The sequence below is a fragment of the Mustelus asterias genome, chromosome 15 (genome assembly GCF_964213995.1).
Source record: "Mustelus asterias chromosome 15, sMusAst1.hap1.1, whole genome shotgun sequence".
Taxonomy (NCBI): Eukaryota; Metazoa; Chordata; class Chondrichthyes; order Carcharhiniformes; family Triakidae; genus Mustelus; species Mustelus asterias.
This window is the reverse complement of record NC_135815.1, coordinates 17376356-17388875: the sequence shown is the minus strand read 5'-3', so window position 1 is coordinate 17388875 and position 12520 is coordinate 17376356. Positions and strand designations below refer to the sequence as shown.

Genomic DNA, 12520 nt, shown 5'->3' with positions numbered 1-12520 from the left:
TCTTCTCATCTGAAAGCACCTCTGTATTACACTGAAATATCAGTTCTAGATTAGGTGCTCAAGTCCATGGAGTGGAACTTGAATTCACAGGTTCAGGAGAGAATGCTACCATTGACTCAAGTCTGATAATCAGACCTGATAATCAAAAGTTCCATGTCTGAGGGGGATCTTGTTGTCTTATCCCAAAAACAACTAAAGTTTTAAAACATGTATTTACATTATGCTATTATAAAGAATGAAGAAAATAACATAATATAATAAATATAATTCTCTTGGATTATTTTGTCTTCTAAATGCCTTAATATAGAAAATAATGTACTTGCATATTCATAAGTTACTTGTGTTTCTTTGCTGCAGTCAGCTTTTGAGGCAACTGGTAGCAAAGTTAAAGTAAGAATATTCAAATAATATTCAATTCTTCTATCTCAGATTGTACAAGCTTTCTGGCATTTAAATTCCCTGGCAGTACCATAGCTATGCCGGTTGTCTAAAACCAATGGATATTCCTACCAGCCACTGTTAGAATGTCATGGACTTCTAATTTACACCTATGCTGTGCCTGGCTGTTATTATTGCTGGAAATGACTGAAAATAAGTCATCATTAATTGCAACCACAGCAATCTAAAATTACGAGTTACTAAAGTTCATAGTAACTAATGGATTATTCATGGAAAAGTTTCTAATTACATTTATATGTAATTGTTGCTTTGAAATTAGTCAATAATTTATACATAACTTTGTAGTTGTAAATAATGGCCCAAAACAATGTAGTAATACTTTTCATGCCACATGGTAAACAATCTTTCTCCGCCTGGTGCTCTCTGGTACCATCTCTTAACATTTCCTGGCTATCCCATAGCTGACTGCGTTTATCACAAAGCACTGAATGAAATGCATTTTAATTCAGTTGCCAAAACACACTTAACACACCATAAACAAATAGTTACTTTAACTGTATTCTTTAATCTTGACAGAATACCAACAGTCATAGTAAAACTATTGCTACAGGAAAAGTACATACACCAAGAACCAAAGTAATCTGTGGGCTGGATTTTAACTGTCTCTCCCAAGCGTGTTTTTGACAGGTGTCATGTAAAATAGGTTGGGTAGCTAGCCTACCACATTCCTGTCCACCACTGAGCTGACTCCATAATACAGCGGACACTGAAATCGACAGCCTGCAGGCCATATTTAAATAAATAATTTAAGGTTAATTATCCTCCTCCCTCCCTGGGCTCCAGGAAACCTCACCATTCAAAAACCATAGGACTTACTTTTCTGGGGTAACCTTTCCTCTTTTCTGTGAGCCTTCTTGCAGTCCTGACAGTACCTACCAATGCTCTGGCACCACTGGAACTGCAGACTGGCCGGCTGCTCTTGAGAGTGGGAGTTCCTTCAAGTGAGGGGAGGAAGTCCCACCCTCCCTCAACTACTTTTGCCAGCCTGCAGCGTGGTATGGCTGTGGGGTAGGCTCTGTCTGGTCCCCCTACCCACCCATGCACCTTGTAGAATGCAGCCCTTCGTCTCTAGTTCGACGCAATAATTTCTGAACCTTGTTGATGATTGGTCATACTTCACAGATTTCTTTACTGTAAACTACAAATTACTTTTCCTATACAAAAGATATGGGGTAGGTGCCATGGGATTGGGACGGCAAATATGACTAAAGAAAGGGTGTAAGGACAGTACTAGGGACGACAGGTCAGTTAGTTTAGCATCAGTGTTGAGTAAGGTTTTGGAATCCATAATCAGCGAAAAAATCAAAAGGCACTTGGAGAGATTTGAGTTAATTAAGGAGAGCCAGCTGAAATTTGTAAAAGGCAGATTGTGCTTGACTAATAAATATAAAAGCAAATTACTGCAGATGTTGGAATCTGAAACAAAAGCCCAAAACACTAACAGCAGCTGTGGAAAGAGAACAGGGCTAACGTTTCAAGTTTGGGTGACACTCCTACAGAGCTCAATTTCAAAATGTGCAGATGGTGCAAAACTTCGACGCATTGTGAACTGTGAGGAGGATAGTGCCAAACTTCAAAAGAACAGAGACAAGTTTTCAGGCAATTTCCATTATAAATCTGGACGTAATTTTTTCCAATACGATTTCTAACATTAAAGTTTGACATAAAATTGACAACAGAAAATATTTTATTGTCAAAGAGTGTACACAGGTACAAGGGGTTTTTAGTACTTGCCTTTTTCTTATCTTATTAACCAAATTTTTGGACGTTTCTAGGTACCTTTTCTGTTAGGTAAGTAAGGTAAAATCGGGATCTAGATTGTAACAAAATATATGAAGAAATAAGCCCAGAGAATATCTACACACTCTGCTAATAATAAAGCAAATTATACCACAATATACTGTGCTTAAATGAAACTAATCCACTGGCTGCTGCTGTTTTGTTGTGTTATGAGTTTTAGCAGAAGCCCCATATTACACTAGGACCTCTGAGCACAGCCCCCAACCACACACGTTATTCTGCCCTTAGATGTGAGCTAGGAACACTTAATAAACATTATGTTCAATATATATAAATTGTTTCAACATAGATTTGTTCCGCGGCCTTTGTTCGCCACATCCCAGGAAGTATGGGGAAACTGTAATTGGGGTCACTCTTTACCATTAAAATCATTGTAAAGCACTCATCTTAGACTTTCAGATTACCTCAATCTAAAGCAATTTTTCTGTCTGTTAGTTAGCAGGTCGAAATTTCTTTGAACTCTCTCCAAGTCATTCTTCATGTTTTCCACTTTAGATTCCAGCTGTCCCAGGATTCAGTTGGCTGAAACCATGTTTATCTGCAAAAGATATTGTTTATATTGGTCTGAGAGAGGTGGATCCTGGTGAGAAGTGAGTTTCTTAATTGAAGATATGAGAACTTATAATTAGTCTAATTAATATTTAACTTTCAAATATTAGAAGCAATTGTTATTTATTTAGTACATCTTTTAGTATCTTATAAAATCTATGGGAATATAATTTTCCTGTCATATATAGATTAATGGGTAATTGTGCAGTAAGTTGCAAATTTATTACAGAGGCTCCAATTATTTTGCCTGTATCTGAGGTCATCATCACAGACTTCAGAGCAGCCTTCTCAAAAATCAACCCACTGGCCCAGATGGGGTACCCAGATGAGCACTTACATCCTGCGCGGACCAGCTGGCAGAGATATTTGCAGACATCTTCAACCTCTCTTTACACCAATCTGAGGTCTCTATCTGTTTCATGGAGATGACCATCATCCGGGTACCAAAGAAAAGCCATGCAGTGTGCCTTAATGACTATCGTCCAGTGGTTCTGGCATCCATTATTATGAAATGCTTCGAAAGGTTAGTCATGGCATGAATCAATTCCGGTCTCCCGGTTTGTCTGGATCCACTACAGTCCGCCTATCACCACAACAGGTCCACAGCAGACGCCATCTCCCTGGCCCTACACTCATCCATGGAACACCTAGATAACAAAGACACCTATGTCAGACTCCTATTTATTGACTACAGCTTAGTCTTCAATACCATTATTCCTATGAGACTCATCTCCAAACTCCGTGGCCTGGGGCTCGGCTACTCCTTCTGCGACTAGATTCTAGACTTCCTAACAGACCGTAATCAGTAAGGATAGGCAACAACATCTCCTCCATGATCATCCTCAACACCAGTATTCCACGAGATGTGTCCTCAGCCCCTTACTATACTCCTTATACACTTATGACTGTGTGGCCAAATTCCCTTCCAACTCGATTTTCAAGTTTGCTGATGACACCACTTTAGTGGGTCGGATCTCAAATAATGTTGAGACAGAGTACAGGAAAGAGATAGAAAATCTGATGAACTGGTGCAACGACAATAATCTCTCCCTCAATGTCAACAAAATAAAGGAAATGGTCATCGACTTCAGGAAGCGTAGTGGAGGACATGCGCCTGTCTACACCAACAGGGACGAAGTGGGAATGGTGGAGAGCTTCAAGTTTCTCGGTGTCCAGATCGCCAACAACCTGTTCTGGTCCCCCCACGCCGACGCTATAGTTAAGAAAGCCCACCAACGCCTCTACTTTCTCAGGAGGCTAAGGAAATTTGGCAGTCTGCTACGACTCTCATCAATTTTTCTATGCACCATAGAAAGCATTCTTTCTGGTTGTATCACAGCTTGTATGGCTCCTACTCTGTCCAAGACTGCAAAAAACTACAAAGGGTTGTGAACGAAGCCCAGTCCATCACGCAAACCAGCCTCCCATCCACTGACTCTGTCTACACTTCCCGCTACCTCGGAAAAGCAGCCAGCATAATCAAGGGCCCCGGACATACTCTCTTCCACCTTTTTCCGTCGGGAAAAAGATACAAAAGTCTGAGTACACGTACCAATTGACTCAAGAACAGCCCTGCTGCGATCAGACGTTTGAATAGACCTACCTCGTATTAAGTTGATCTTTCTCTACACCCTAGTTATGACTGTAACATTACATTCTGCACTCTCTCATTTCCTTCTCTATGTACGGTATGCTTTGTCTGTATAGCGTGCAAGAAACAATAGTTTTCACTGTACTAACGTGACAATAATGAATCAAATAAAATTATTTCTGGGAGGCTTGCCTAGCCTCCACCCTCCCCAACAAGTCTGCAAATATCATAATCCCACCAAGTCCATAAGCAGCGTCCCATTAGTAGCTCGGCTAACATGACCCCTGTGGTCGCATTTCGCGTGATGTTGTATGACAACAAAAAACTAGCTGAATGTAGAGGTAAAGGCCTAATAACTTGATTCTTCATCAATATTTTGAACATTTGTACAGCCCGTTCTGCCAATGTGAGGTTGGGTGGTAAGGTGTTGACCTAACATGGCGAATACCATTTGATTTGACAAATTTCTGAAATTCCTGTGCTGTGAATGATGTGCCATTGTCTGATGCTAAGACCTCAGGGATGCCATGAATGGCAAATATTTTCCTCAATTCGTTAATGATGGCAGTGGCTGTTGTGGACTTCATCAACTGGCCATCCAACTACTTGGAATATAAGAAACATCTGACACAAAACTGATCCTGCAAAGTCCATATATATTATTGCGCAGGGTCTGCCTGGCCACTCCCAAGAATGCATATTCGCCGTCAGCAGAAAGGCCTATTGGGCTTCACAACTGGGGCATTGACTGACCATGCTTTCAATTTCTTTATCAATGCCCAGCCACCAAACATAACATCTGGCTAGTGTTTTCATCATGCTTTGTCTGGATCTGAATTGTGCAATTCCTGTAATAAAAGTTGTCTTCCTTGGGATAGGACTATAACCCTAGTCCCAGCAACAAAACACCATCCTCAAACGTTATCTCCATCCTCTGTTGGTCAGGTTTAAGCAGCTCTGACTAATACGTCACCCTTGCGTCACCATCTTAACTTTTGATAAGAATCGGTCTAAGCACATCTTTATGTGCTTAGCTGAGACTGGCAAAGTGTCTATAAGGTGCAGTGCCAGCACTATCTCTTGTGGGATTGGTGGTGATGCTACTGTCTGTCGTAAGGGCAAATGGCTTAATGCACCGACATTTGATATTTGTGTCCCTGGGCAATGCTGGAACGTATGACTGTACGCTACTAACAACAGAGTCCATCTCTGCATCCTTGCAGAGACAATTGGCGGCACTGGTTTATCTTCTCTGAATAAACATAACAATGGCTTGTGGTCTGAAATTATTGTGAAAGGCCATCCATAAATATATAAATTAAACTTTTTGACTGCCTTAATGACCGCCAAGCTTTCATTATCTATCTGAGAATATTTTTTTCCGCATCTAATAATGTTCTTGACGCAAAAGCATTTGGCCTTTCTACTCCATCAGAGATCATTTGGGACAAAACTACTCTCATTCCATATGGTAATACATTGCAGGTCACTACCAATGGCTTGGTTGGATCGAAATGCCGATGACGGCAGAGCCTGCTTAATTTTTGTGAACGCTTCTTTTTGTTCTTCTCCCCACCTCCAACGTTGATGTTTCTTTAACAGCTGGTGGAGTAGGGCTAAGATGGTAGAGATAAAAAAACCACTGTAATAATTCACCATTCCGAGGAATGACTTTAACTCTGATACTTTTTTGGCTGTGGAACTTCCTTAATGGCTTTAACTTTATCTTCCAAAGGATGTAAACCTTTTGCATCATACCCTAAAACCCAAATATGTAACTCCATCTGCCTGGAAAGTGCATTTCTCCCTTTTCAACCTGATACCCGCTTCTTTATATCTTCTCAAAACTGCCTCCAAGTTTGATCTGTATTCTTCAGGTGAGGCTCCTGTAATTAGAATGTCATTGAGATAAGCCACTACATTAGGGATGCCTTGTAATGAACTTTCCATTGGAAAATGGCACACGCTGATGAAACTCCAAAAGATAAACGTATATAATAGTATAGACCCTTGTGGGTGTTGATAGTAACCAACCTCTGCGAATCTTTATTCAATTCCAGCTGCTGGTAGGTGTGACCGAGGTCTAACTTGGTGTATTTTAAACCCCCGGCTAGTTTGGCACAGAGGTCCTCAATTCTAGGAATGGGATATCTGTCTATCTGAACTCCTTTGCTGACTGTTAGTTTATAATCCCCACAAATTCTTATAGTACGATCTGGTTTGAGGATAGGGACAATGGGTGCAGCCCATTTGGAGAACTGTAGGGGTTTCATAATACCTAAATCTTCCAGTCTTCCAAGCTCGACTTCAACATTATGATGAAGTTCAAAGGGTACTGGGCAGGCTTGAAAAAATGTAGACGTTGCATCCGGATTCAGATATATTTTGGCTTTAGCTCCTCTTATACATTCTAGTTCATTTTGGAAGACCTCAGAATATTTAGACAACAGCTCTTGAAAATCTCCATTCCGCAGGTTTAATATTTCCAACCAATTTAATTTTATCTGCTTGAGCCAAACAGTCCATTAAACAAGGTCTGTGACCTTTAATTACCAAGACAGGTAGCTATGTCATTTGATACTTGTAGGACGCGGTGACTACTACTGCCCATGAGGTCTGTAATGTCTTTCCAGTATATGTAGATGATATGGCTCCTGACTCACTCAATCTTAATGGTTGGAGGCCTTTTTGAAGGTAACAAAATGCCTGTACCCCTATAACTATAGTCACAGCCCCTGTGTCAATTTCCATTTTAAGCGATCTGCCATTTACCATCAAGGCTATCTCTATAAGGGCACTTTACTTAGTTGGACCTGGTTTACGATAAATGACTCGGGTTTCTTGTTGGGCTCCTCATCCAGTTTTTTGAAAGGGGTTAAACTAACCATTGTGGGGTTTTTTTTGCACATTCTGTCTTGTCTGCTTCACTCTGCACCACTCTTGTAATTTCTGCATCGGCAAGCTTATTGGGAGTGTTCTCCCCCAAATCAAAAACAAGCTTCCGCCTCATTGCTGTAATCCCTTTTTCATGCTCTTCTGTACTCACCCTCAGACTGTTCTTCACAACAAACATTTAACACCATAAATGGTTTAGCTCATTTGGCATGCCTTGCAACTTGCTTCCATCCTGCTCAGTGCACCTGGGTCAACTCCACAGCTTTTTCTAAAGAGATTTTGGTCTCAGCCAGTAACAACTTCTGTATCATTAGGCTGTTTATATCAAAGACCCAAACGGTCTCTTAACATTTCTCCTAAAGCTGGGCTGAATTCGCAGTGCTCTGCTAACCCTCTCAATGTGGCTACGAAGCCTGAGACCATCTCCCCTGTTCCTTGGACTGCCGAATGAAATTTGTATCTCAGCATAATGATTGAGGGCCGGGGGTTGAAATTATATTTTACAAATTCAAAAGACTGGGCGGGATTTTCCGGTCATGCTCGCACCAAAACCAGAAAATCTCACCCGAGGTCAATGGACCTTTGTATGGTCCGCCCCTTGCCCACTACGATTCCCATGGTGGGCGGGATGGGAAAGTTCCGCACTGTGTCTGGAGAGTCAGGCGGTGTTAAATTTCTCACTGAGCTGTAAGCCTGTGGGCCACAGACTGTGAGCAAAATAACCTTTTGCTTTTCTTCAGCTGTTGTTTCATTTGCCAGAAAGAAGTAATACAGCCTTTCAATATACTGTCACTACTTTTCCACTTCTGGGTCAAAATATTCAATATTTCCAATCAAAGGCATTTTAATGTACGTATGTACGTTGTTTCTTCGTATTTTCAACACTGAAGTCTCTTCCCCCTCTAGCTGCACACTGAAATCCTTAATGACTCTGAAAGGTTTTCCTCATCGCCAGTGTAATGGATGTGGCTCAAAGTAACAAAGGATTACCAAATAACTATTTATTGCCAACAACAAAGGGTCTGGCAGAATTAACTATGCCACATTGCAATACTCCTCCCTGGCTCCAACTGAGGATTCTCCCCTTGCACTCAATTGGCTCAGTTTCCTGCCTCAACACTCTATAGCGTCTGGCCTGATCACATGGCCTTCAGGGAACGCCCTCTTAAAGGGGCCACGGTACCACAGATGTGATTTTGCAAAAGATAAATTTTTTAAATTGTGAGAAATGGAAGAGGCATGATCAGTTGAGTGGCCTCTTTCTGTGCTTTTATATTGCTTTAATTATAAGTAATTCTACTACTTGATTCTTTTCAGGGATATTATAAATAGATTAGGAATTAAATTCTTCTTAGCAAAGGATATAAATCACATGGGAATAGAGAAAGTCATGGAGATGACCAGCGATTACCTGTATTCAAGGTATGGATTTTACCAACCATGAGTTCATTTGATGTCTAGAAAATTAGTAACAATTTGCATTTATCTAGAGATTTTAAAGTTTTAAAAAAAGTCTTAAGATACTTCACAGAAACTTAACAGTTTCTATGACATTCTTTTGTCCATTATTTTTACTGTATGTCAACCTATTTGTACTATATTCTCACTCAGATGTAATATCCAATTTCTCATAGAATAAAGAAACCGATCCATCTTAGTTTTGACATTGATGGATTTGATCCCATTCTGGCACCTGCTACAGGAACTCCCGTAAAGGGAGGTCTCACGTATGAACAAGGTATCTTTGTGGCAAGTGAAATCCATAAAACAGGTATGATAAAGAGGAACACAGTAAAAGATGTTTATGTTGTCAATGTGATTGGCCCCATTGAACAAATTATGCAAATTGAGAAACTCGGGGAAACAATGAAATTTCATCCCATAACAATTTGTTGGCATGAGAATACCAGAATTTGGGTGGTTGTGATTCATCCAAGAAGGAAATAGAAAACAAAATCTAGAAAAGAAAACCATTGTCTTCGGTTCATGCTGCACAGTCTGTGGTATTGCAGTTGCTTTTTGCAGAGGAAGCCGGTTTAAAATTTCTAAGAATTTCTATCAGAACTGATAATTACAGTAAATTCAAGTTTCCAAGTTCTCTCTTTACGAAGTTCTCTTTTTCTTTCTTACTGCTGGAAGCATTGAATCGGTGAATCCATCTTGCAGAGAACCAAGACACGAGAACAATAGCACACAAAAGGACACAAGCTTTCTTTAGGAGAAGCTTTCTTCAAGTCTAGAATTATTGGACTGGGTGCTTTTCTATGCGATCAGGGTAGACCATGGGAAAAGTCAGGCAGTGAGCCATACTGTTGGTTCATTATGTGACCTGATCTGTATTCGTTACCACTATCCACACCTTAACCAGATTGATGCTGACCACTCCTTCATTTTCACTGCATTTAGAAAAAAGAAATGGTGGGGCTTGGGTCCTTGGCGAATTTCCCTTCCATCTGTCCATGTTACCTTCACATCCAATGACTATCAAGGGGAAACTGATGGTAGACAAATGAAATTGCCATAATTTGATTTATTACTGTCACATGTATTAGTATACAGTGAAAAGTATTGTTTCTTGTGCGCTATCCAAAGCACACCATACATAGAGAAGGAAAGGAGAGGGTACAGAATGTAGTGTTACAGTCATAGCTAGGATGTAGAGAAAGATCAACTTAATGCGAGGTAGGTCCATTCAAAAGTCTGATGGCAGCAGGAAAGAAGCTGTTCTTGAGTCGGTTGGTACGTGTCCTCAGACTTTTGTATCTTTTTCCTGATTGAAGAAGGTGGAAGAGAGTATGTCTGGGGTGCATAGGGTTCTTGATTATGCTGGCTGCTTTTCCGAGGCAGTGCAGACAGTGTCAATGGATGGGAGACTGGTTTGAGTGATGGACTGGGCTTCATTCACGACCCTTTATGTTTATTGCGGTCTTGGACAGAGCAGGAGCCATACCAAGCTGTGATACACCTGGAAAGAATGCTTTCTGTCGATGTTGGTGAGAGTTGTAGCAGACATGCCAAATTTCCTTAGTCTCCTGAGAAAGAGGAGGAGTTGGTGGGCTTTCGTAACTATAGCATCCACATGGAGGGCTAGGACAGGTTGTTGGTGATCTGGACACCTAAAAACTTGAAGCTCTCAACCATTTCCACTTCGTCTCCATTGATGTAGACAAGGGCATGCCCTCCACTACACTTCCTGAAGTCGATGACCATCTCCTTCGTTTTGTTGACAATGAGGGAGAGATTATTGTCATTGCACCAGTTCACCAGATTCTCTATCCCTTTCCGGTACTGTGTCTTGTCATTGTTTGAGATCTGAACCACAACAGTGGTGTCATCAGCAAACGTGAAAATCGAATTGGAGGGGAATTTGGCCATACTGTCAGAGGTGTATAAGGAGTATAGTAAGGGGCTGAGGACACAGTCTTATAGAGCACCAGTGTTGAGGATGATCATGAAGGAGGTGTTGTTGCCTATCCTTACTAACTGCGGTCCGAGGGTTAGGAAATCTAGGATCCAGTTGCAGAGGGAGGAGCCGAGCCCCAGGCCATGGAGTTTGGAGATGAGTCTCGTCGGAATAATTGTGTTAAAGGCTGAGCTGTAGTCTATGAATAGGAGACTGACATAGGTGTCTTTGTTATCTACGTGTTCCAGGGTTGCGTGTAGGGCCAGGGAGATGGCGTCTGCTGTGGACTTGTTGCGGCGACAGGCAAACTGTAGTGAATGCAGGCAGTCTGGGTGTCAGGAATGGCCCCCGGCATCTGAGAGGCCTTGTATTGGATTCCTCTCCCTCCATACTACTTAACTGTCAAAGACCCTAATCCTGGACAAGGCCTTTAGTGGGACAACATCATCTCTTTGGGCCCTTCTGCCCATTTAATCATACTCTTATATGTTGTATTGTTGCTAAAGCAGCAATCTGGCAATTTTATGAGGATATATCCTTCTCTCCAAACAGCGAGCTTGAATTTCTGTCCATAGGTTTCACATAGCTGAAAATCCAGCATCACATGAGCATACTTGTTTTTATGGTATGTCTGAAGAATGGTATATGTCTGTGGGATGATGGTTACCGTGGAACAACAGAGAAGGCTAGCTGTTAGGAGTTATACTGTGCCATGTTTAAGTCTTGTAACTGGTAAAGGTTATGCTAATTCTTTTTAATATATTTCAACTTAAATAAAGTTTGTTTGGTAAAAGCTTTCTGATGGGTCACTTGAATCATACCTGGAGTGAAACTCCTTATGCTCACCAATGCCAAAATCAAATGTAAAACCTAGGGCCTGGGCTAACTTCACAAAACACTTTGGAGTCTTTGGCTGGGTCGTAATACCTGCCACAGCTATTCAACTGTTGAAACCCCATTCATGCCTCTTTGAGCTTAAGACTTGAGTATTCCAACACACGTCTGGCTGCTGTCTTAAATTCTACTTTCCATAAAGTGACACAATCTCCATATATTTTACTCTCATCAAGTCCCATTCAGCTATCAATGCTGTGCTACATTAGTTTTCGGCCACACAACACTTTGATTCTAAAATTCTCATCCTTGCTTTCAAATTCTTCCATGGCCTTGTCCCTTCCTCTCTGCAATCTTCTTCAGCCCCACACCTTCTGAGGTATCTGCACTCATCTAATTTTGGCCTCTTGAGCATTTCCTGGAATTTTCTTCCTAAAACACAGTACCTCTCATTCTTCTTTTAAGACACTCTTTAATAATCTCCTATGATCTTTGTACTCTCCGCTAATTAGTTACTAATGCTATGACGCTTGTGCTGATCATTCTCTAATAATACTCAAATTTTTGATTGACTGGACAGTTTGATTGGTCAGCTTAAGGGACACATTGAGGGGGAGTTTATTGCCTGGCACATATGGAGGCATGAGGGGCACACGGGGGACATAAGTGCGTGTTGCACATGTGGCTGGCAATTGGTGTCAGCAGCTGGGTGGTGCGTTGATGGAGAAAGCAGCAAAACGTGAGGATTGATAAAAGGGAAGGGGTGGCATGGGAGGGATAGAAGGAATAGTTTGGGAAAGGAATGAGAGAGATGGCAAGGATGGAGAGGATGGCATGGGAGGTGTAGATCACATGATGAAATTGATTAGGTGTGGCAAAATGCAGGGGACAATTATTTGATACAATTTATTAAGAAAATTAAAATTCTTGAGATTTGAATTAAAATGTTTTAGAAAAGCTGTGTGGAGAATCGTGTTGATTCTATAGAC

At 41.1% G+C, this 12520-nt stretch overlaps 1 protein-coding gene across 1 annotated transcript in view; it reads left to right on the top strand.

Moving 5' to 3' along the window:
* Nucleotides 1-12520, top strand: part of LOC144504367 (arginase-1-like) — a 38685-nt gene that overhangs the window by 25022 nt on the left and 1143 nt on the right. Inside the window, exons 5-7 of the mRNA XM_078229580.1 lie at nt 2755-2849; nt 8612-8716; nt 8929-9065. Of these exons, the coding sequence (XP_078085706.1) occupies nt 2755-2849; nt 8612-8716; nt 8929-9065 (337 nt within the window). The remainder of the gene's footprint in view (nt 1-2754; nt 2850-8611; nt 8717-8928; nt 9066-12520) is intronic.